Raw genomic sequence first — 23,406 nt, forward strand, 5'->3', positions numbered from 1 at the left:
AAAGAGATTCAGAGAGAGCAGAGAATGCTGCAGCACCATCAAGCAGAGAGTCCACCAGCCAGTGACCTTTGGAGATGAAGAAGGTAACGCCTCCGGGGAGCTTCATGAAACTGGAAGCCAGGAGAGAAAGCTGGCAGATGACGCCGTATTCGCCCTGTGCCCCTCCAACTGAGAGAGAAGCCCTGACTGTGTTTGCCATATGTCTTCTCACTTCAGAGAGAAACTCTGAACTTCATTGGCCTTCTTGAACCAAGGTATCTTTCCCTGGATGCCTTTGATTGGACATTCCTATAGACTTGTTTTAATTGGGACATTTTTCTCGGCCTTAGAACTGTAAACTAGCAACTTATTAAATTCCCCTTGTTAAAAAGCCATTCCATTTCTGGTATATTGCATTCCGGCAGCTAGCAAACTAGAACACTAAGCCATAGGCAGACAGCATGGAAGCAGCTGTAGTAAGTTGTTACGCATTGCAATAACTTCTGACACCAACCACAATGCAATTCAGACTAACTACTCAGGTCAGACTTACCAAACTGCTCCTGTGAAAGCATCTCAAGAGCCAGGCTGGGAGATTCAATGGTTCTAAAAAAATGAATCTCCATCCCCTGCCACCACAGAAGAGTAAGCCATATATGGACCAGTTGGTAATATTTTTCACAGAACCTGCTTTGATGATTCCAAATGATTTATTGGTGATTCCAAAATGTTAGTGAAGACGTCCTTCAGTTGGATGCGTTTTCACTGTGGTAAAATCCACTGGGGTTATTTCTAAAAGCAGTTGTCCTAAATTCCACATCTAATTTCAGTATATCTGGGTAATATGCCAATATTTTAGCATCAAGTGGTCATAAAGTGATCAATTTAAAAAATAAAACATCTTATTTTTTTAAACAATCAATCAACATATCATCTCAATTGATGCAGAAAAGGCAATTTATAAAACCCAGTACTCCTTTTTCATAAAAGCACTTAGGAATAGAAGAAAATGAAAACCCCATCGCTAACATCCAACTTAATGGTAGCAGACTGACAGTTTTCCTTCTAAGATCAGGAATAAGACAAGGATATCCACTGTCAGCATTGTTATTCAAAATTGTACTGGAAGTTCTTGCCAGAGCAATTAGGCAAGTAAAAGAAATAAAAGCCATTCAAACAGGAAAGGAAGAAGTAAAACTTTCCCTATTTTCTGATGGTATGATTCTATATGCAGAAAATCCTGAAAATCCACAAAAAAGCTCCTAGAGCTAATAAATGAATTCAGCAAAGTGGTGAGGTATAAGATCAACGCCCAAAAATCAGTTCTGTTTTTAAACACAATTGGAAGAAAAAATGAAGAAAAATTCCATGCACAATAGAAACCAGAAAAAATCAAATATCTAGGATTACATCTAATCAAGTATGCAGAGGACTTGTCCCCAGATATATAAAACATTAATAAAATAAAACAAAGAAGAACTAAATAAATGGAAGGACATTCTGTATTCATGGATTAAAGACTAAGTATTGTTAAGATGTCAATCCTACTCAAAGCAATTTACAAATTCCATACAATCCCATCCAAATTCCAACTACATTCTTTGCAGAAATGAAAAAACTATTATCATATTTATGGAAGGGTAAGGGGTCCTGAACAGCAAAAGCCATCTTGAAAAAAAATGAAGTTAGAAGACTTATACTTACCAGTCTGAAAATTTTTACAAAAGCCACAGTAACCAAAACAGCATGGTTCCAGCACAAGGACAGAAATACAGACCAATGGAATCAAAATGATAGCTCAGAAATCAACTTTCACATTTATGGCCAACTGATTTTTGACAAGAGGGCAAAGACCACTCAATTGGAAAAGAATGGTCTCTTCAACAAACGATGTCAGGAAAACTGGATCTCCATTTGCAAAAAAAAGTAAGAGGACCCCCATCACATATTTGGAAACCACATATTTAATAAAGGTTAAATATCTATAATATATAAAGAAATCCTATAACAACAAAAAGGCCCAATATATAAATTGGCAAAATATTTGAATAAACATCTCTCTAGTGAAGATATACAAATGGCTAGAAAGCACATGAAGATGCTCAAAATCATTAGCAATCAGGAAAATGTAAATCAAAACCATAATGAGATATTATTTCACTGTGAGCACTATAATTCAACATTTCACTGGAAGTTCTTGCTACAGCAATTAGGCAAGAAAAAGAAATAAAATCCAAATAAGAAGTAAAATTTTCCCCATTTTAAGATGATAGGATTCTACATACAGAAAACAGAATGGCTGCTAAAAAAAAAAAAACAGGGAATAAATGTTGGAGAGGATGTAGAGAAATAGGAATACTCATTCATTGCTGATGTCAATGTAAAATGGTACAGCTGTTCTGTAAAACAGTTTGGTAGTACCTCAGAAAGCTAAGTACAGAATTACCATATCACCCAGCAATCCTACTATTATTTTTGCAACCCAAAGGAACTGGAAGCAGGGACTTGAACAGATATTTGCACACTGCTGTTCATAACAGCATTATTCACATCTGCCAGGAGATAGAAGCAACCCAAGTATCCATCAACCAATGAGTGGAAAAATAAAATATGGTATATACATACAATGGAATATTATATAGCCATAAAACAGAACTAAGTCTTTATTCATGTGACAACATAGACGAAACTTGAAGGCATCATGTTGAGTGAAATAAGCTAGATACAAAAGGACAAGTAACGTATGATCTCACTGATCTGAAATAATTAGAATAAGCAAACTCATAGAGTCAGAATCTAGACTATAGGTTACCAGGAGACAGTGTGGGGATAGCAAATAGAAAGTTAAGGCTTAACATGTGCAGGGTTCCTATTTGGAATGATAGAAATGTTTAGTAATGGATGGTGGTGATAGTAACACAGCATTGTGAATATAGTTAACAGCAGTGAAATTTATAGCTGAATGTAACTAAAGGAGAAATGTTAGATTATATTTATGGTAACAGAATACATTAAAAAGAATCCATGGAACTACATTACACAAACAACAAACTCTTAAGTTAAACCATGGACTATAGTTAATAGTATAATTATAAAAATGTGCTATCATTAATTGTAACAAATGTTCCATACCAATGCATGTGTTAATAGGATGGTATATGGAAATCCTATCATTTATTCATGATTATTTTGTAAACATACAAATTCTCTACTAAAGAAAAAATAGACATAAGACAAAAATTGTTATTAGAGATAAAGAAGAACATTTTCTAATGACAAAAGCATCATTCATCAGGAAGACATAACAATTTTAAACATATGTTTACCTAACAACAGAGCCCCATAATACATCAAGCAAAAACTTGAAGAATTGAAGGGAGAAACAGGCCATTCAATAATAAGAGGTGAAGAGTTTAATACCCCACATTTAATAAAAGATCAGTGAGGAAATACAAGACTTAACCAATATTATAAAGCAATGAGATCTAATGGACATCTACCCATAGAAAACTTCATCCAACAGAAGGAGAATGCACAGTCTTCTCAAATGCACAGAAGCAATGTTATACGTACTGTGAGTAAAACAATGCAATGATGAGAAGCAATGTGAGATGATGTTCTGTCTACTACTTAAAAATAAGTCAGAAAGAAATTTAGGTCATTTGGTAGGCACATTTGTTAGCACCTAAGACTTCCCTGAAATGTATGCAATGAGAAATGCAACTCCATGGAGGGAAGAAAAGAAAGTTATCTGCTGGTTTCTGCTCTACTACCTTGCCCCTGTCAAGAATTCTTTTCATTACATCCATCCATAGAGAGTTAACTCCCTTCCATTTCTAACAACCATTCACGAAGCTAGAGCCCAAGTTATTCAGAGTGTCACTTCATCCAAGTCCTTAAAAAAGGCTTGATACAGCTCAAGGGCTCTAACTCAAAATCCAGCCAACTCAGGAAACTTAGCAAAGGCAGCAGGGTGTGTCAGAGAGGTAAGTGATATATTAGGAAGAAATTGGTCAGTTGGAGGAATCTCAGTATTCATAGAATGATGAGAAGATATGGCTTCTGTTATAGCTTGCTAAATGCCAGAATGTAATACACAAGAAACAGAATGGCTTTTAAAAGGGGGAATTTATTAAGCTGCAAGTTTACAGTTCTAAGGCCATGAAAATGTCCCAATTAAAGCAAGCCTATAAAAATGTCCAAATTAAGGCACCAACAAGAAGTTACCTTCATTCAAGAAAGGCCAATGAAGTTCAGGGTTTCTCTCTTAACTGGAAAGTTACCTGGCTAACATGGTAACATCTGCTAGCTTTCTCTCCAGGTTTCTTGTTTCATGAGCTCCCCTAGGGGTGTTTTTCTTCTTCACTTTCAAAGGTTTCTGGCTGCATGGGCTCTGGTAGTTCTCATGGCTATCTTGTTTTTCTCTCGTGGTTCTCTCTCATCATTCTCAAGCTTTCTCCAAAATGCATCCTCGTTTAAAGGTTTCCAGTAAATTAATAAGACCCATCTAGAGTGGGTGGAGTCACATCTCCCACTAATGGCAGGTTAATCCCCATAAAGGGGTGAGTCACATGTCTGTGGAGATAATAAAAAAACTCCCACCCAATTGAATGAGGATTAAAGCACATAGCTTTTCTGGGGTCTACAGATTCAAACCGGCACAGCATCCATGTAATGTCGCTTAAGCATTTTAAAAGGTGCATTTGGAACTCAAAAAACAGTTCTTGTAAATATGACAGGAGAAAAATCATAAATATTCTGAAGATAAAGTTGGAGGAAATCTTCTAGAATGCAGAATTTAAAAAGCAAGAAATGCAAAATGACAGGAAATACAAGAAAAGTAGATTGGTCCAAAAGGTCTAACATTCAACTATTAGGCATTCCAGAGAAAGAGGATAGGGAAAAATAAGAAATTATCAAAGAAATAATTTAAACACACTCAGCAGAACTGAAAGACAACAAATATCAGACTAAAATAGTCAATGAAGCATCTACCATTATGGATAAAAAAAGACCCATGCGAGGCACAGCACTGTGAAATTCTAAAATATTTCAAGGAGTACAAAGAGGAAGGTACACAAGGATGAGGGATCCAAATACCATTGGACTTTGCAACAGCAAAAATGGAAACTAGAAGGCAGTGGAACAGTGCCTTCAAAATTCCGAGGGAAAATGCTTTTCAAACTTTAATTTTATAACAAATCAAACTAACAATCAACCATGTGGGTAGATAAAGAGATTTCCAGATATTCAAGGTCACAAATTTCATCTCCCTTTTCTTAACTACTATTCAGTTTTACCCCACCAAAATGAGTGTGTAATCCAAGAAAGAAGATGTGAGATCCAGGAAACAGAGGGTTAAAGAAAGGTAAGGATATTTTCCAGAGTGATGATAAAGATCACGAAATGAGAGCTATATGACAGGTTATGGGATCAGTCAGTACAGATTAGAGAAAGGAGGGATGTTCTCAAGAGAAAAATGAAAACAGAAAATACTTCATTTGGGGGATTTATTAGAGCCTAACCATCTACACGGTCAGATGAAAAAATACATCATAATATATTGTTAACAATATATACTGATCTATCAATTTTTAAAAATTAAGTGTTTTTGGAAGATGGGGAGAGTGTGATTTTTTAAGTAGTCAATGAATCACATAGAAAAATGGAAAGATCAAGGTATAGCAGAATAGCACATATTATTTTAAAAATTTAAAGTATATCAGAAGAATTAAAGAGTTGAAGGTTGTTGCTATAGGGGATTGAAAACAAGGGGTGTGGAAGGGGATTGCTTTTTTATGTTGTAAGACTTGAGTACTTTTCCAACATAACTTTTATTTCAAAAACATTTAAAAGTAAATTAAAGATGAAAAAGAGAAGTCAGAGAATACATGTTTTTTATATTCTGTGCAGGGAGGAAGACAGATGAGTGAATGAGAAGATAACTGGAGGTAGAAGGAGAATCCAGAAGAACCACTTTCTATCTCAACTTAGGAGAATCAGAAGATAGAGTAGTTGGGCGTATTTGGATTTGGGAAAGTAAGGATGTTTGTACTTGCTTTGATTTTCTTAGTGAAGCATGAGATGAGATTCTCAGCTTGGATGAGCAGGAAGGGGCAGCCAGAGAAGAAGAGAGGACTGTGAGGAAGAATTTGAGAATGGAGATGTGAACTTACTAGAGAAATACAGTAACACTGCTGTGATCATTTGAGTTTTATAGTCGTGAATTGAGTCATCTGTCCATTTGTGTGATTTCCACTAGCCATGTCTAGTTGCTCTGATAAAGAACAGAAAAGGCAAAAAATAATTGGTTCAACCACAGATGGCATTTAGGCAAGTGAGAACAACAAAGATAAGAGTGACATAATTGAAGGTTTTACAGGAGAATGATATGATACATAGCATAAGAGTAAGGATGGATGCAAAATACAGAAGGATGGTGGTGGTGGTTTGGGTTTACCTATTCCTTTCAAGTAAAAATTTTCTGGCTTAAAACAACTATTTTATTTTGATCACAATTTTGTGGTTAAGAAATTCACCAAGAACGTGGCTAGTGGTTGGCTCTACTGCCATCTAGTGTCATCTAGGGCAGCTGGAGCTGGCAGATCCACTTCTAACGTAGCTTTATTCATGTCTGTTGTCAGTTCTTTAAGCTTCTCTCTTTACATATGGTGTCTTATTCTCCAGTCTTTCATTGTGACTTGGGCTTTTCCAGCATGACCTCAGGGTAATAACACTTCTTACCTGGCATCTAGCTGTCCAAGAGGAAGTTTTCCAAACAGCAACGACGTGGAAGGTGCCAGGACAAAAAAGGGCTGGATTCAGAAGTAGCAGTGTCATTTCACTATATTCTATTAGTCAATGCAGTCATACAGTACACCCGAATTCAAAGAGGTAGAGAAATAAACTTCACCTCTTGATAGGGAAATAGGAAGGTTACACAGTAGAGAAACATACTTTCTAAATACATATATCCTATCACAGGAATTATAGGGAGAAAGTGGTGACTTGAACTGGGAGCTTTTTTCAGTAACTGATAGAAGAATAAAAAGGTGGTGCTTAGAATGAGGTGCTTGAAATGGATATTTATGAAGGGGATGTAATTATTGATGAACATGGGAATTGATGAACAAGGTCTATTGTTGAACATGGGAATGGGATGGCTGAGGATGGATGGAGAAAAAGTCCATTGGAGACAAGTAGGCCATGTAACAAAGACGACTGGGGTTAAATGGATCATCCATGCATACGCTGAATGCCAACAACATGGATGGAAGATACGGTGTGGAAAGGTAGCCAAAGATACAGCTTAATCGCACAAAACTTCAGACATAACTAAAACTGCTATTGTTAGAACGTCTTTATTCTTTTCAGGATCAAAACCTACAATTACCTGACCTCATCATGGTACTGTGGTATTTTAGTTTAAGGATACCTTCACACTCAGTAAGAATTACTCATTCAACCAAAATCATTATGATTCAAGGTACTATTCCAAAATGTTGTAGGTTAAAATGATGACACAAGCACCCTTCCTTGAAGGAATTAAATGTTAACATCTCTCCCTCCTTTTCATACCTCTGTGGCTTTTTACCCCAGCAATTGTGAATAAGTGTTTTTACCACTCCCTGCCCCCCCCCTCCAAATATTACATAATATCAATAGCACAATTTAAAAGGCAAAAAAGTATGCATCTGAAGACCAAATAAACTGGCAGAGCGATGCCAATTTCAGCTGGAAATAGAAAAATTCATGTGTACATTAAAATTCCAACTCTAAATACATGGCTGATTCCTCTTCCCCACCCCACCCCCATGGAACAAAAGCATGCATACAATAAAAATTTCCTTATGGAATCACATACTGTTTGATGCTTAGATCAATGACACATTACTTATTTAAACTGATCATTATCTTTCTAAATCTGACTTACCTATCTCCCTAACATGTAGGCACAGAGAGAGTGAGCTTTCTTGAATTTATTTCTCTTTGAATAATCTAGGATAGAAAGTAGGGAATAAAGTCTGGGCGTAGGGACAAGAAGCCTTCCAAAACATCAATGGGGTATTAGATAATTGGTAAATTGTACTGTCCACTGAAGAGTGTATGAAGATTCATATCCTACCTTAACTATCCTCAAGGTATCAAGGACACATTTTGTTAAGAAGGTTCTTGATTTTAAAGGGCAAGAACCAAAAATGGCAAATAAGCAAATCCAGAATATTCATCCATTTATTATAGTCAAAGAAACAAAAAAAAATTAAAATTATGCTTTCCAAAAGTTTACAATCTAGTTAGACACAGGCATAGATATCATCACGATGCAAAAAAAGCATAAGGAAAATGCTGTTAGAGTGCTATAAAACAAAGTCCTTCAGGAACAGACAGGAAATAGTTCTAACTCGAACAAAGGGATAAAATTCTAGCAAAACTGCATTTGGGTTTTAAATTCAGAATATAATTTTAACAGGGAATAATACGAACTGACATTAAGACTGGTACCTGTCTGATATGCTTTGGAAATGCAAAATCTAATGTTGTTAAAGCACAAGATGGACAGAATCACAGAGGATCATATATACAATGGTAAAGGATTTGGCTTTATTTTCTAGGTAATTAGAGATTTCATTCTAGAGGATGCTAAGTGGTAGGTGGGCCATGGTTAGTTAGACTATAGTTTAGGTAAAAAGCTGACAACGGAGTCCAGGATGATACGGAGATGGGAAACTGAAAATACAGGCAAGACCAGCTAGAAGTTTCCTATAATAGTTCAAATGAGAAATAAGGGTGGCCTTAACCCCTAAATATAATTTAGAGGTTAACTGGGTTAGATTGAGAATATCTTGAACTGAATATAGACAAGCCAAGAAAATATCTTAAACACTTAAAATTTATTAAGTTTTAAAAAATAAAACTATGTTCATAGTTTAAATTATTCCTGAGTAAACTATATTTTTAAGCAAATAGAAAATTACTATGATGAACACTACTAAAACTGAGTTCAAACTATGTATCATTACTGTGACTTACAAAGGATCTTATTTTCATCGGTATTATTTAATTACCAGTATTAACAAAATACAACATGGGGATACTTAAAATAGTATATGAACTCTACCAATTATCTGCACATAATTTGTGCAAAAATTTTAAATTCCCCCCCCAAAGTCACCCAATAAGGACACCTCTAAACAACTTCTATATAACTAGAAGACAGACATTCATATAATAGCAATTTTATTAGCCTAAAGAAAATGAGTGCAATCTGGCCAAAAATAATAACCATGCATTTAATGCATTTATAAAACAATTAATATTCTATTTGTTGTTCAGAGTCAATATTTATTGAGCACCTCCTATTTTCCAGATTGAAAACATATTAAAGAACTCTCAAATCCACCCTAGAAGATAGGTAATAGTATCTTTTATTTTGTAGATGACAAAAATAAGACTAACAGGAACTTGCCTATAAGCAATAGGACAACCATAGGCTATTTCATTGTGCTGCGAGTTTTAAGAGAACGCCTCACCTATTTTTCACATTTTTGTTACTACCACTAAGTCTTTGCTTTTATATTCATTTTTCTTAAACTCTTGTGGCCTTAAGCAGTATTTTTATTTTCGTCATATCACTTCTCTTTCCTACTTTCCTCCCTAAAGTCTTTGCCACTTAGCTGTAATTTTTTACTTAAAAATTTCATTAAAATAAGCAGAAATGGGAATGTAGTTTTAGGTATTACTGTATCATTCTGGAATTCAAAAATGACATGAGCACAAACTTTTAGAAAAGGTACAGCTATTAAGGAAAAGATACAAATAATGATTTCTAAAATATACTTTTATATATTTTTCACCTTTTTGATTTATAAATATAACCTCATGAGTACAGAATGTTAAAAAGCTTAAATGACTATATATTAAGATAGACAATCACATTTAAGGTACTGAAAGAAACATCTTTTAAAGTTTAAAGTATCCCTAAGAACTGGGCTAATGAGTGGTTCCTTATTTTAGTTTAACTGAATAAAATTATAAAAGGAGTGTTTTCCTTTATAGTACAAATGTATAAGTAGCCAAATGATCAAACACAGAATTCAGTAAATACTGAGGATATTCCAATAGTTACTAATATTGAATTATAGTCAACTTCTAGTAATATGTAAGAACACATTATCTTATACAAAACCTGTTCTGTTAAAAGTATCCTCACAGAAAGGGAAAGAACAATAAAGAAACGGACTACATCAGATATCTACTAAATGTCCTTAATTACAGATTCAGGGACCAAGACTCAAACTTGTTAAGTAAGATATATGCAAAACATATATCTTAGATTCCTCAGCTTGGCTTTTATTCTGGGCTCTTTTTTACCATATCACAGTGTCTCTCATCTTATGACTTAAATTACTTACTATATTTTAATTTGGAAAATTATCAAGAGATAGAACTGTTCTTCACAGTTCAAGAATTCTCATTTTTTCTAAAAAATAACATTAGAAGAACAGAATGTAGTTTATAACATTAGAGCACTTTTGTAGCTTCATTAAAATGAAAAATTTATACAGGAAAAAGTTCACTTTACAGATAATTTATTTTGGTTTGGCTGCAGAAAACTTAGTTATAGCTTCAAAACCTTTTCATATCATAGTAACTTCATATGTTGTAAAATGATTTTCTATAATCTTGACATTTTCTTCAGATAGCCAATTTTCCTGTTTTAGCTGCCTTATAAGAGCTTCCAAAGACTTCAATCTTCCTAGAGTTTGTTGTTCTTGTAACTCAAGAAGTGTTATCTTTGAATGCAGCTTAGAAACTTTCTGCCATAGATGCTCCTTATTTATGTCTTGCCTGCAATAAGAATGTTCAATTTGTAAAACTTCTGTTCCGTAGTCTATATCCTTATATAAGGAGTCTTCAATGTCTATGTCTTCCATTTCCACAGTTTCTGTTTGGGTGGGTATAAAAGAATTAATCGTAGGTCTAGGATTTTCAGTGGGTATAAAAATGGCAATAACAGATTCCTTATTTGTGTTTAACACTTCAACTGCTTGAGTAATTGTGCTGAGTAAGACTGGGTTTTCCTGTGCTGACTTAATTTCCATGGAGTTATTTGTAAAATTTGGATTAGCAAAATGATTGGTAGCTATTTCAAGCACTTCTTGAGTTTCCAAAGATTGCTGAATACCTTCTGAATCTGAAGTTGTCAAAGTAATAGTTGTAGAATTTAGACTGTCAAAAGCTGTGTGAAAAACACCTACATCTATATCTTGGTTAAATGATGTTTTCAAAGTAGATTGTGGTTTGTCAATATCTTCTTTAACTAGGTTAAGAGTTAGTATGTTATTTGGCATATTTTCTGTTTTTGGAGCTGGTGGCTGTGCCAAAGCAGATGAATCAAGTAATTCTGCACATTCAAGGAGCACATCCTTATTAGCTGTATTTTTTGTAGGCTCAAATGACACAAATGCTTCTTCTTTCTCACCCTCCAATTTTCTCTTCTGAGACTTTTTTTTGGAAGCGTCTTTTCCCTAGAAAATAACATTTTCAAATTCTAAAAAAGGATGCCCTTTCTATGCGTATTCTCTCATTAATTCATTCTGATTATTTAGTTATAACACTGAGCAGTAAATTGGCCAAGTAGGTTTATTTGGTTAAGAACATTTGTTCTAAATATGTAACAACACAAATATACCTTAAAGTGGTTTTTAGAAAGTATTAAGCATATTCAATATACAATGGAAAGTTTGAGACCATTCAAAAGACCAGTAAAAAAGTCTTACTCATTAAGTTGTTATTAATAACTTGTGCATGTGTTTTCTTTTGCTTACTTGTTTTAAACTATGCTTCATAACCATTTAATTACAATTGTTTAAAAATATTATTACTCTTTTGGTGAAAGCACAAATTTTTCTTTTTTTCTCAAGTATTTGTTTTTACAACAATTATCTTTCCCTCTCATCCCCTCTATCTGATCACCTGTCTGGTAATCTGGCACTATGCTCAACATTAACCCCTTCTCCCTGTCTGCAATACCTGATTGTCTTCTGGCAAAGAAAATATTGTTGGAATTGCAGTTTGTTTCAAATATCGAATACCCCATCTGATGTCAAGAGAGTCAGGAGTAAAATGGTCGCTACATAGGAACTGGTATTTACTGGGAACCCATGAGTCACGTTTCATATTCTTTAACCATTTTTCAAGTCTTTCTTTGTCATGCAGAGGAAACCTGAAATAAAAAAATAATAATAAATAAGGACAACTTTGCTACATTTTCAGTTTTGCCAGATTCTAGGTTTTCATATATATGTAACTGTGGCAGATTGAATTATGTATCCCCCAAAAGACATGTTCTTAATTCATATTCCTATGACTGTGAACGCATTTATAAATAGCACCTTTTGAAGATGTTATTTTCACTTAAGGTGTTGTCCAAGAATCAGGGTGGCTTTAATCCACATTACTGCACCATAACTCTACTGACCACAGAAGGGAGTAAGCCCTACCAATACCCTGATCTTGGCCTTCTAACCTCTGAAACTATGAGATAAATTATTGGTTAAGCCAACCCATTGGTGGTAATGAACATAGCAGAATGGCCAACAATCTATGTCAACAACCTATGCCTCAGTGCTACAAAAGCAAGGCAACCAATATAAAAGCATCTTCATGACAACTGCTATCATACTCATCTCACTACAGCAAGAGGACAAAGATATAAGATGTAGCAAAAGCTTCTAAGAATGGCTTGTAAAATATAATTCAGAGTCCCTTCAGGTTATATATATATATTCGTTCCTACAAAGTATAAATTTATTACTTTTTATGGACTAATATCTATTTTTATTTTTGTCATGTAATTTACCAAGCACTATTAACTACAAAGTCCTATACAAATGTATTTCATACTAATACCACAAGTCAAATGATTTCTTGTCTATAATTCAAGGTGGTCTTCATCTTTAGGCTCCTGTTTATTTTATTATCTTTTAATACATTTAAATGAGGTTCCCTAAACTATGATTAAAACACATTGAACTTTGTCTCTTAACAACAACAAAAAAATGTAAAATAGGGAGACCTAACTTAAAAGGTTTAGCTGGCAATAAAAGGTATATTAAACCTTACAAAAACTACTAATATTCCTTTCCTTTTACTAGCATCAGTCTCTATTCTACCCAGATGGAATTTAGTCCAATATTCTAGACTTCAAACTCCAAAATTCAAGTTCTAAAAGAGCAACTCTGATCCAAGAAAAGAACTAAACATGTTAAAAAGGACAGAATCATGGTTTATATTTAGAAACAAATCAAACAGAAAAGATTAAGGGAAGACAGCTCTTAATATGTTTTGTTTCTGTACTGACAGTTAAGCTGTATTTAGAGTTCGTATTTTCTGGGCAAAACTGGATTATTGGCAGAATCTGATATTAAACTACAATCTATTAAATCTAATAGGTTTGGGATCAACAAATGAAACATATTTCATTTGATGATTTTCCGAGACATATACCATCTAGTAATTTCCTATTTTTTATAAATAATGTTTTCTCTTACAAAGAGAAATAGGATTTATCTCCAATCCTAACCCTTTAGTTAATACTTTTTAGTAGCATGATTCTTTTCTAAATTTTAAAAAGTTTATAAGATGCTAGGGGAAGAAAAAAGTCTGGGTACTTGGTAGGAAATAATTTTTTTCCCTGAAATTCTTATATGGAAAAATCAGACAATATTTGACCTTCAGAAGTTATACCACAGATACAATACTCACACAAGATTTGAAATTTTTTAAATCTTGTACATATCCACAATATAGGTTATAAGTATGATAGGCATAGTCAGGTACAAGTACCTTAAAGACAAAATGAATTCTCTTTTTAGAGGATTTGGATTCCACTACCCACAGTTAAATTTATACCCTTTCTGTAAGATCTAAAAGAGAATATATGCCTTTTACAATAATGCATATTCATGTAATTTCATGAATAAGCACACTGCCAATTATATTTATATTTATAGGCTATGTTATCAAACTATTGAAAAAAATAAAATTTATAAAAACTTTTATTGGTAACTGTATTCTACTGTTTCCTTACAGGTAAATAAGAAATCTACTGGAATATGTCTCCAGAACAACTTAGTTTCTATGCTGATTCAATTTGTTTGTTTGGCTTACTCTCTTATTCCCAAACTGCATCAGAAAACAGTACAAACTGGACACTACATGCATTTATTTATTAAATTCCAAAATTCATAACAATTTTTACTATTTTCAAAGAAAATTATATTGGAAAATAATAAACAGGCAAGGATGACTTTAATTAAAGTGATATTCAGTAGAGAAGAGAGAGACCAGAAGGTTTTTGTGATCGAGAGTAACCAGAAGATTATCACCCTAGCAGGGAGAGAGGGCAGGGGCTGGTACTCAACTCCACTGAAGCAGTGAGCAGGAGAGTTTTTAAGAACTGGGATGATCTAATGGAAGACTGCTGGAGAGGGAGGTCAGGTAATGAGTGTGTCCACTACATGACAGCATCTACAAGGCCAGGTGAACATTCTCTAAGGGTCAACCTGAGAGAGATCAGGGATCTAGAGGTAGGAGAAGCCTGTCTAAAGTTTAGTCAAGCTAAGGAGAAGTGAAGGCTGTCTTGGACAGTAACAAAAAGGATGGGGGATTTCTTGACCTACAATGTTTTCCAAGATTACAGGATTCAGGTAAAATTCAAAACTGTCACAACAGATTGCTGTAATATTAGCATGAACTAATTCAGTATGTTGTTGGTTGTGATCAAGAGAATAAAAATAATTCCATTTTAATTTTGTGTATTACATATGGAAATGAAACAAACCCATCAAAATTAAAATCCCTACTTTCACTAAATTCCCATTTTGAAGAAAAAAATCTTTATAATTGATTCACCTGGCACTTTTTCTTCCCTCCTTAAAAATAGTAATTCGAGGCCCACAAAGATCAGTTAAATTTTTTAGTCTGGGATCATGCCCCATTCTAACCCCAAATCCAAGATCAAATAAATCTGGGAAGTATGAAGCTAAATCAAGTTCAACGAGATCATCCTTTACTATAAACCTCAGACCCAGGCCCATGAATATACTAGCATTTCTCAATAAGCTGGCCAGTATTAACCACCAACACCACCACCTCCTACTCCCAAACATCTCTTTGCATCTTCTGGAAGGGTTTCAAGGACCATATTCTGGAGTACTGTCATGCAGTGTGAATGACTGGGATTACTAGTTCTTTTACTTTTGTCTAAAATAATGGAAAGCAGCCAATCGGTGGAGAGAGTGCTGTCGCGTCTAAAATAAATGAACTTCAAAAAGTAACTGTTGTGAATATTCAAAGGAAGTAAAAGCTAGGTTAAAGCTGAAAGAACGATTTTTAAATGCAGAAATGTAATATTTAAAATATGCTGACTTTCTCATATATTAAATACTTTGTGTGAGCCGGTTCCTGGTCATGGCTTTAATTTACACTCTAAACCTAAATTACTATTAATGTGGGGGCATTAATAATAATGGGCTGTTAATATTAACAGTAATAGGCAACGAAGTGTAAATAATTTGTGGAAGGTCACTCAGCTCCAAAGTAATCGGGGCCAGGATTTGAACACACTAAGTCTGGATTTAGAACTAGACTCTCATAAATAATTTCGGAAAACTGCCTCCATTCTTCTGAATAAAAATGGGTGTTTGTGTAGCTTCACGGAAATATTTCTTGGCACCAGTAATTCGCAGAACACTCACCATCCCTGTTCTGTGCACGAATGAACAGTGTAAGAGCCCTGAGCTAGTAGAAATCTGTAATAATTCTGTATCTGCCACAAAACCTTGAAGCCCTTAACTAATCTGTCTGGCCCTCAGACTCCTCAGGAGAAATGCGGAATTAAAAAAGATTTACGCAAGCTAACTCGCAGAGAGGGTAAGTAACCCTTGACTGCTCCTTACCGCCTCGCACTTCACATGTTTGTCATACCTTAGGTGGTGGCTAAAGAAATGAAGTCGTGAGGTGGGGACGCTCTAGGAAAAACACGGAGTACCCCACAAATTTTCCTGTTCTCACTGCTCTATCACCACCCAGGCAGGCCCCTATGCCTCGCCCTAGAGCGCAATCCTACATCTGGAAGGGATTGCCAGATATTCTGAATTTGCGCCTTCGCGCCCTCCCGCCGCGCGGAGACCAACCACGCCCTGTGAGCTGGAGAACGAATATATACAGCAGATACGTAATACCAAGTCCCGACCCCAAAAGGACGGCGGCCCACAGACAAGCCTGACGCATCTGCTCTAGGGACAACTTACGGGTAGAAACTCAGCTTCCGGTCCTTATCATTCCGTCCCCGGCGGTTCTTACAGCAAATGGCCGCACAGTAGCGAGGCATCGCTCAGGTGATGCCCCGGGAAAAGGGTCTCGGCCAGGGGCGCAGCCCAGCCTTTCTCACTAAGGCGGGGCAGCGGGTCCAAGCCGCTGAGGCACCGCGCCTGCGCTTCCGTTCGCCATAATCCCGCCTTTTCGAGGGGTTGGAGCCAGAAGTGACGTACTGGCTGAGCGGCAACAACAGTCTTCCACGTGCGCGTTGGGCGCCGGGGTCAGGTGGGGAGTCAGGAGCCAATGGGGAAGCGTTTCGTGTAGATCTTCTTTGGAGGCGGTGGCGCTGGTTGCGGTCGCTCGCCAGTAGAGAAGGGGCTGAGAGGAAGCTAGGCGGCCGAGGAGGCCAGAGGAGCGGGAGGCCGGTATGCAAGCGGTATTGGGGTGCGGAGGCAGGGGTGAGGGGCTGGGAGTGAGCAGCCGTGCGGAATCCATCGTCAGCCTCGCGGGCATAGCCTCTTCTGTGAAGGAGTAGCGGGTGCCGGAGGGGTAGGGTGAGGGAGGAGGTCGGGGTCGCGGGAGGCGGACTTGGAGCGTACCCGGAGGCCCTGGCTGGGCTTTGTGGGCAGGCTTAGCCTCGGTTCCTGCCGCGCTCGCCGCGAAGTTTTCCGGTTGCTTTGGTGTTGCTGACGGAGGGAATAGGAGAAACGGCACGGCCAAACCGTAAGAATAGTGCGTTTTGTATTTAGAGGGGTGTCATTGGCTTTCTCGGGAGTCGGACGGTCAGTCCGGAGAATGGATCCGAGGCCACAGGATCTCCCATGGCAGGGCCTGGCCAGGCAGGGAGTGTGTTCGTCGCCTTTGGACAGACCAACCCCTCAGGCCACCGGCGCTCGAGAGTGAAGCCAAGGCCGCGGTCTGCTGGGACCCTAATGGCAAGGAGAATTCGGAAAAATACGAAAGTCAGTCTACTCAGACATAATTAGGTGTTGTATTTGAGCCGGTGGAATAACGTTTATTAAGCCAGCAAGGTGGCTGTCTGTCAGTTTTAGACCCGGCGCCCTGACTAGGGAGCAACCTGCAGTGGTTGCAGCGTCGACAGGACACCATTTGTGTTTTCTTGAAACTTGGAGGTTGTATTTGATGCTTGGTACCCGTGACTATGAGTAACTCTCTGGAAAGAAGAAATCCACCTGCTAATTATGCTTAGAGAAGGCCACAGGAGAGGAAGGCAGGAAGTTTCCACAAACCATAGCGTGTTTTCGTCAGCCTTGTTATTATGTCATCATTAATTATTATTAAGGACTTCTGTGGTACAGTATTCAGAAAACAAGATCACTTCGTTTTGAATCTTAAATCATTAAATCTATATTATAAAGAAATTGTTGAATTCTGAATTAAGACGTCTTTAAGTTTAGAGGAATATTTTAGTGACTACTGATAAGTTTAAAAATAAGAATTTAGCTTATATTAAGTACAAACTATGAAAGTTCATTTTTTGGCAGCCTTAGCAGAAATCTTGAATTCTCTTATGAGTTTTAAACATTACTTAGTTACCCATACTTCTTTGTTAAATATTTAGAAATCTTACATTAAAAAAACAAAATAAAACATTATACTCTAGGTTACAGTTCCGGTATTAGTAATGTGCTATTAAGATTCTCTTTGCAGTCCTTGGCTCATCTTTCTGAAATGAAAGCTGAAGTTGCTACTTGCTTAGTAGCAGGGCATATCACTGCCAATTTAGACATACTGGGCCATTTATCTTGGTAATGCACTTTTTTTTCTCATGAAGTGATCCATACAGAATATGAATCATTGAAAATAAGATTAGAATCCTTAAACATTTGGATTTTCCACCCTTTCTGCAATGCTTGCATATGATGGGTCTTCAGTATTAACTGATAAAAATCAGTTATTGAATATTTTTATGTCTACTCTGTATGTGGCCAGAGTATTAGTGTGAAATGCAAAGCCAAGGAAGATTTATTCTCAATTTGGTAGATAAGTGTTTGTTCTCAAGTAGGTTACAGCCAAATTGAAGTAATAAAACCTATATATAGATGAGGTCACATGTCAACAGTACAAGATGCTGTAAGCCTAGCATTTTGCTATTGCATTAAAAATATACCTGATACCTAAATGTTCATTGGGGTTCTTTTAAAAGAAAAAAAGTTTGAAGACTAGCTCTATAGTTAACATTTTTTTTATTTTCTTTTTTAGGATATTAGAAATGGCTACTCCCCAGTCGGTTTTCATCTTTGCAATATGCATTTTAATGATAACAGAATTAATTTTGGCCTCAAAAAGTTACTATGATATTTTAGGTGTGCCAAAATCAGCATCAGAACGCCAAATCAAGAAGGCCTTTCACAAGTTGGCCATGAAGTACCACCCTGACAAAAATAAGAGCCCTGATGCTGAAGCAAAATTCAGGGAGATTGCAGAAGGTAAATAAGTGAATGATTATCTCGGAAGTCTCACAAGTATTAAGTAGTAAAGGTAAACAATAACTAAGAAGTGTGTATGTATTTAAAGGTTTTATGAAGGTTGGAGGAGGAATGGAATCTATGGTTTAAGTGAAATGATCTGAGACTGTTTTCTTATTATAGATACTTTGATTCTGGAATGAATGAGTGGGTGAATGATAATAGATTTTTGTTGTTAAACAGATCTAAAAATGTTGAAGATGCATTATTTCATTCTCTCATTATTTATAAAATTGCTGCTTATTGGGCAAGCCATGGTGGCTCAGCAGGCAAAGTTCTCGCCTGCCCTGCCAGAGACCCAGGTTGGATTCCTGGTGCCTGCCCATGCAAAAATAAATAAATAAATAAAAAATTGCTACTTGTTGTTTGTATGTGAAAATGAATTTTGGGTATCTGAAACTGACTTATAAACTAACTATGAAATACAGTATTTTACTAAGTAGGGTGATGTTTTAGTTTGTAAAAGCTGGGAATGCAATATACCAGAAATGGAATGGCTTTTAAAAAGGGGAATTTATTAAGTATACCAGAAATGGAATGACTTTTAAAAAGGGGAATTTATTAAGTTGCAAGTATACATTCTAAGGCCATGAAAATGTCCAAACTGAGACATCCAGTATACCTTGATTCAAGAAAGGCTGATGGGTCCAGAACACCTCTCAGTTGGAAAGGCATATGGTGACATCTGCTAGCTTTCTTTTCTCATTTCACAAGGTTTCCCTGGGGACGTTCTCCTTCTCCATTTCCAAAGATCTCTGCCCATATGGGTTCTTTGGACACTGTGGGCTTTTAAACTTTTTTCAAAAATGGTTCCCTCTTAAAGGAGGGAAGCAACCCCATCTTGAATGGGTAGAGTCACATCTCCTTGGAAATCATCTAATCAAAAGTCACCACCCACAATTGGGCAGTTCGCAGCTCCATGGAAACAAAAAATATCCCATTCAGCAATATTGAATGAGGATTAAAGAACGTGGCTTTTCTGGGGTACTTAATAGCTTCAAAATGTCACGGGAGATTTAAGGTTTTTAAAAAAATAAAAGTACTGAGAAATGCCTTTTCCACCCCACACCTTCCCCCCACTAACATTTTATTTATGCTTCAATGCCACATTTGTCTTTAAAGAAAGAAAATTATGAAACATTTTGATTTAAGACATAGTAGAACAGTCAGCAATTAATGGTGGGTAGAGGTAATTGAGTAGGGAGAGGTGGTATCAAAGCCACCTCTAAAAGCTGAATATTGCTCAATTTTTACTAGCTATGTGAAAAATCTGCATTCCTGTAAGTTAATTACATATGACAATTTAATTCTTTAATAGAAGTACGTAATGGTTTAAAGAAGCCTGAAATTGTTGTCCACATGTTTATTTGTAGTAATTGTAGACTTCATTTAACAGATATTTATTGGTTATTTAGTAGGGAATAGGCATTTTGCTAATTGCTGATTATATAGCAGGGAATAAGACAATCCGTGTATTTTGTGTAACTTTCATTTTAACTTTATTTTTATGTTTATATAATTGGTCATATGGCTGATGCAAAATCCTTCCCTGGAATATAGAGTTGAAATTCATTTATTTGAAAAGGTTTGATTATATGTAATTTTGAATATTTTAGTTACTAAAATATTTTTATCTCTTTTAGCATATGAAACACTCTCAGATGCTAATAGGAGAAAGGAGTATGATACGCTTGGACACAGTGCTTTTACTAATGGTAAAGGACAAAGAAGTGGTGGAAGTTCTTTTGAGCAGTCATTTAACTTCAATTTTGATGACTTATTTAAAGACTTTGGCTTTTTTGGTCAAAACCAGAACACTCACTCTAAGAAGCATTTTGAAAATCACTTCCAGGCACGCCAAGATGGTTCCAGTAGACAAAGGCATCATTTCCAGGAGTTTTCTTTTGGAGGTGGACTATTTGATGACATGTTTGAAGATATGGAGAAAATGTTTTCTTTTAGTGGCTTTGATACCCCCAATCGGCATACAGTACAGACTGAAAATAGATTCCATGGATCTAGCAAACACTGCAGGACTGTCACTCAACGAAGAGGAAATATGGTTACTACATACACTGACTGTTCTGGACAGTAGCTTGTTCTTTTTCTGTTTTCACTAAAGTCAACTAGTGGACACTTCTTCAGTATCTTTGATTCACAACAATTTTCTGTGAACTGTTTTTGACGAGTGCATGATTTCACTTACTTTAAACAACATGATATAGCTATTAAGTTTATTTAAATTGTTCTTGAAAAATTCAGTTATATTCAGACAGTAGAGAAATGACTAATTATTAATTTCTCTGATTAGGAAAGGTGTGTGTGTGTGTGTGGGTGTGTGTTTTAAAAGACATAAATCTGTCTGTTTTTTCTCTGTACCTGCCCTTGAGCTCATTAATGTGGCCAGTTTTATTACCAAGAAAAGACTGAGTTTGCCTGACGTATGTTTAAAGATTAAACTTTAAAAGTTATTGTAGATCTCAATTGTGTGAATTTGAATGATTATTGCAGTGAAACCTTTACTAATTTAAAATTGCATGCTATGTAGCATCTCTGACTTGGGATTGCTAAATGTATGACAGACTGTATGATTTAGTCATTTAGCAAAGGAGAGTAGTATTTTAGTTAATTGCTACTGAAAGACTTAGAAATCTGTTAATTTTCAGAGAGATTATTTAAATTCTTTTGATTTGTTCTAATTAAATTTATTTAAAGTTAGACGAATCAAGGGATAGGTTTGATACTACAGCACCATCCCTTTTTACAGTGGAACTGTTGTAAATCATATGATTGTACCTCCTACTCATGTAGGCAGAAAGAAAGTTGGAATTTTATGGAATATTGCCAAGAGATTGTTACATGTTTGGTCCCTGGCTAATAATTTTGTAGTGTTGAAATCATAGCTACTTTATACATCTTTTCACATTTCTTTCTTAGTTGTTGGCACTCTAGATCTTAATATGAATTTATGTATTTTGTTTTGTGGTTCCTTTTCTTTGCATTCATCTTTTTCTAGAGAATGACTAATACCTCATTCTGTTTGTAAAAACAGCCAGTAATTTCAGTGCAACCTTATTATGTGCAATATTTTTAAATCTTAAGAAATGTGTGCTTTTGTTTTCAGATAGCCTTGTTTCTTTTGTTCTGCACTTTTCCATGTTATACTCCATATGAGTATTAATCCTATGGATACATATTAAAACTAGTAAATGTCTCATACAACATTGTGTGTGAGTGAGAGAAATATAATATTTACAACCTGATATTCTCTGTTGTTATTTTATTTTTCAAAATTTATTATGCAGTTCTATAGATAGGTTGTGTTATATAACAATGGGACTCTATATATATACTGATCAGAGGACATACCCCAAAATTATTTTTAACTCACTGAATACGCTGATGTGACCTTGTTTGCTTGCACAATTTCTCTTGCTTTCTCAACAGCCTTCTTTCCTTATAAATTTTGTTGGTTTGAAGATTGTATTATAATTTTGGTATATTTGCTTGGTAGGAGCAAGTGTTCTTGCCTCCAGTCTCTTCCAGTTTAGGCTGGTCGGGAAAGAGCAGACTTTGCATAAGGTTGTATTTGTTAATCATTGTTAATTTGAAAACTGGAGAAAATAATTTTATTCTATTATATTTAAGCATCCTAATTATTCCCAGAAAGTCATTCATACTACTTTCGTTTGATAATAAGGAGATAGCCCTATTTTGAATTTTTGGCTGAGGATTGTCTGTAGACTGTCAAATAGAACAAATGAGTCAAGAAAGAAGAAAGAGTCCCGTTTTAAAAACTGGGTTAACAACTTTAAAGTTCCATTATTTTTATCCTCTGGCCATCTGTCTCCTTTTTCTCCAGGTTCTGCTTGTCTTCCTTATTTTCCCCATTCTGAATATTTGTTTTGATCCGCTGTTTTTTGACCTCCCTTTTGGCTCTTTGGCATAATTTTTGCTAGCAAAGATGGACCCTGAATCATACAAATTTAAGATACAAACTAAGTGTCAAGGAAGATACTTAGGTAATCTACAGAGATGTGTGATTTATGATAGGAGCACCTGAAAATTAACCAGGGCTCAACAGTATCCTTAAGTTAAATTAAACTTAATTTTTTTCCTTTATTATTTTTGTGGATTAAATGTATAAAGATCACAAATGGAAAACTTCAATACATGGAGAAATGACCAATAAATGAGCTTAGTTGACATTCCCTACACAAATGAACATATATGAAGCCTATCAGAGTATTTTATTCCTTCTGGGTAAAAAAACAATTTATCATGATTTTAATCTTTTTCTTAAACTACAGTCTATAACTCTTAATAGTTTTCTGGGAGATCAGATGTTTAAAGAAAAACCAACAGCAGGGAAGAGAAACCCAACAACCAACCATGAAGGAATGAAATATAATTCAAGGACTAAAAGATAAGTAAATTTTTTAGTTAGTATACTCAACCTTTGAATAGAATATTGCAATAAGAGATTAGGTACAGGTTCTTATCTTATATGACTGACCTGCAAACTGGGGTTTCCCTCCATGTAATCATGGAATTTGATGAAAGATGAAGCCATATGGTCCACTATTAGTTTACATTTACAATGACTACAATCAAA

General features: G+C 35.6%; 2 protein-coding genes and 1 long non-coding RNA gene across 6 annotated transcripts in view; 2 read left to right on the top strand and 1 right to left on the bottom strand.

Moving 5' to 3' along the window:
• The window catches only part of LOC143689637 (uncharacterized), a 62,357-nt gene extending 56,142 nt beyond the window's left edge, over nucleotides 1–6,215 (top strand). Inside the window, exons 2-3 of the long non-coding RNA XR_013178881.1 lie at nucleotides 5,274–5,347; nucleotides 5,893–6,215. This is a non-coding gene — a long non-coding RNA (uncharacterized LOC143689637). The remainder of the gene's footprint in view (nucleotides 1–5,273; nucleotides 5,348–5,892) is intronic.
• A 2,638-nt stretch (nucleotides 6,216–8,853) lies between these two features.
• Nucleotides 8,854–16,546, bottom strand: THAP5 (THAP domain containing 5). Its single transcript, XM_077167773.1, has 3 exons — nucleotides 16,296–16,546; nucleotides 12,013–12,205; nucleotides 8,854–11,507 (listed from the first exon to the last, which is right to left on the bottom strand). Exons 1-3 carry the CDS (start codon nucleotides 16,373–16,375, stop codon nucleotides 10,617–10,619), a joined length of 1,164 nt encoding a protein of 387 aa, XP_077023888.1. The 5' UTR covers nucleotides 16,376–16,546; the 3' UTR covers nucleotides 8,854–10,616.
• Nucleotides 16,547–16,576: 30 nt separating this feature from the next.
• DNAJB9 (DnaJ heat shock protein family (Hsp40) member B9) lies at nucleotides 16,577–22,054 on the top strand. Of its 4 annotated transcripts, none has more exons than XM_077167797.1 (3): nucleotides 16,577–16,727; nucleotides 18,526–18,752; nucleotides 20,435–22,054. In XM_077167797.1, the coding sequence occupies exons 2-3, from the start codon at nucleotides 18,536–18,538 to the stop codon at nucleotides 20,884–20,886; spliced, it is 669 nt and encodes a 222-aa protein (XP_077023912.1). In that variant the 5' UTR covers nucleotides 16,577–16,727; nucleotides 18,526–18,535; the 3' UTR covers nucleotides 20,887–22,054. The 4 variants fall into 4 exon arrangements, with proteins under 4 accessions (XP_077023912.1, XP_077023902.1, XP_077023960.1 ...); XM_077167787.1 differs by having other exon boundaries at nucleotides 16,581–16,723; XM_077167845.1 differs by lacking the exon at nucleotides 16,577–16,727 and adding an exon at nucleotides 16,882–17,025.
• The last annotated feature ends 1,352 nt before the right edge of the window (nucleotides 22,055–23,406 follow it).

Source organism: Tamandua tetradactyla, chromosome 1, assembly GCF_023851605.1.
Source record: "Tamandua tetradactyla isolate mTamTet1 chromosome 1, mTamTet1.pri, whole genome shotgun sequence".
NCBI classification, from domain to species: Eukaryota; Metazoa; Chordata; class Mammalia; order Pilosa; family Myrmecophagidae; genus Tamandua; species Tamandua tetradactyla.

Bases quoted from the DNA above. Each gene is read 5' to 3' on its own strand.
- THAP5 (XM_077167773.1), bottom strand. From the start codon at position 16,375: ATGCCTCGCTACTGTGCGGCCATTTGCTGTAAGAACCGCCGGGGACGG. The intron at 12,206-16,295 runs GTAAGTTGTCCC...TTTTTATTTCAG, and splicing joins CGGAAGCTGAGTTTCTACCC to GTTTCCTCTGCATGACAAAG. The intron at 11,508-12,012 runs GTATTGCAGACA...GTTATTTTCTAG, and splicing joins CTTTGCCAGAAGACAATCAG to GGAAAAGACGCTTCCAAAAA.
- DNAJB9 (XM_077167797.1), top strand. From the start codon at position 18,536: ATGGCTACTCCCCAGTCGGTTTTCATCTTTGCAATATGCATTTTAATG. The intron at 18,753-20,434 runs GTAAATAAGTGA...TATCTCTTTTAG, and splicing joins ATTCAGGGAGATTGCAGAAG to CATATGAAACACTCTCAGAT.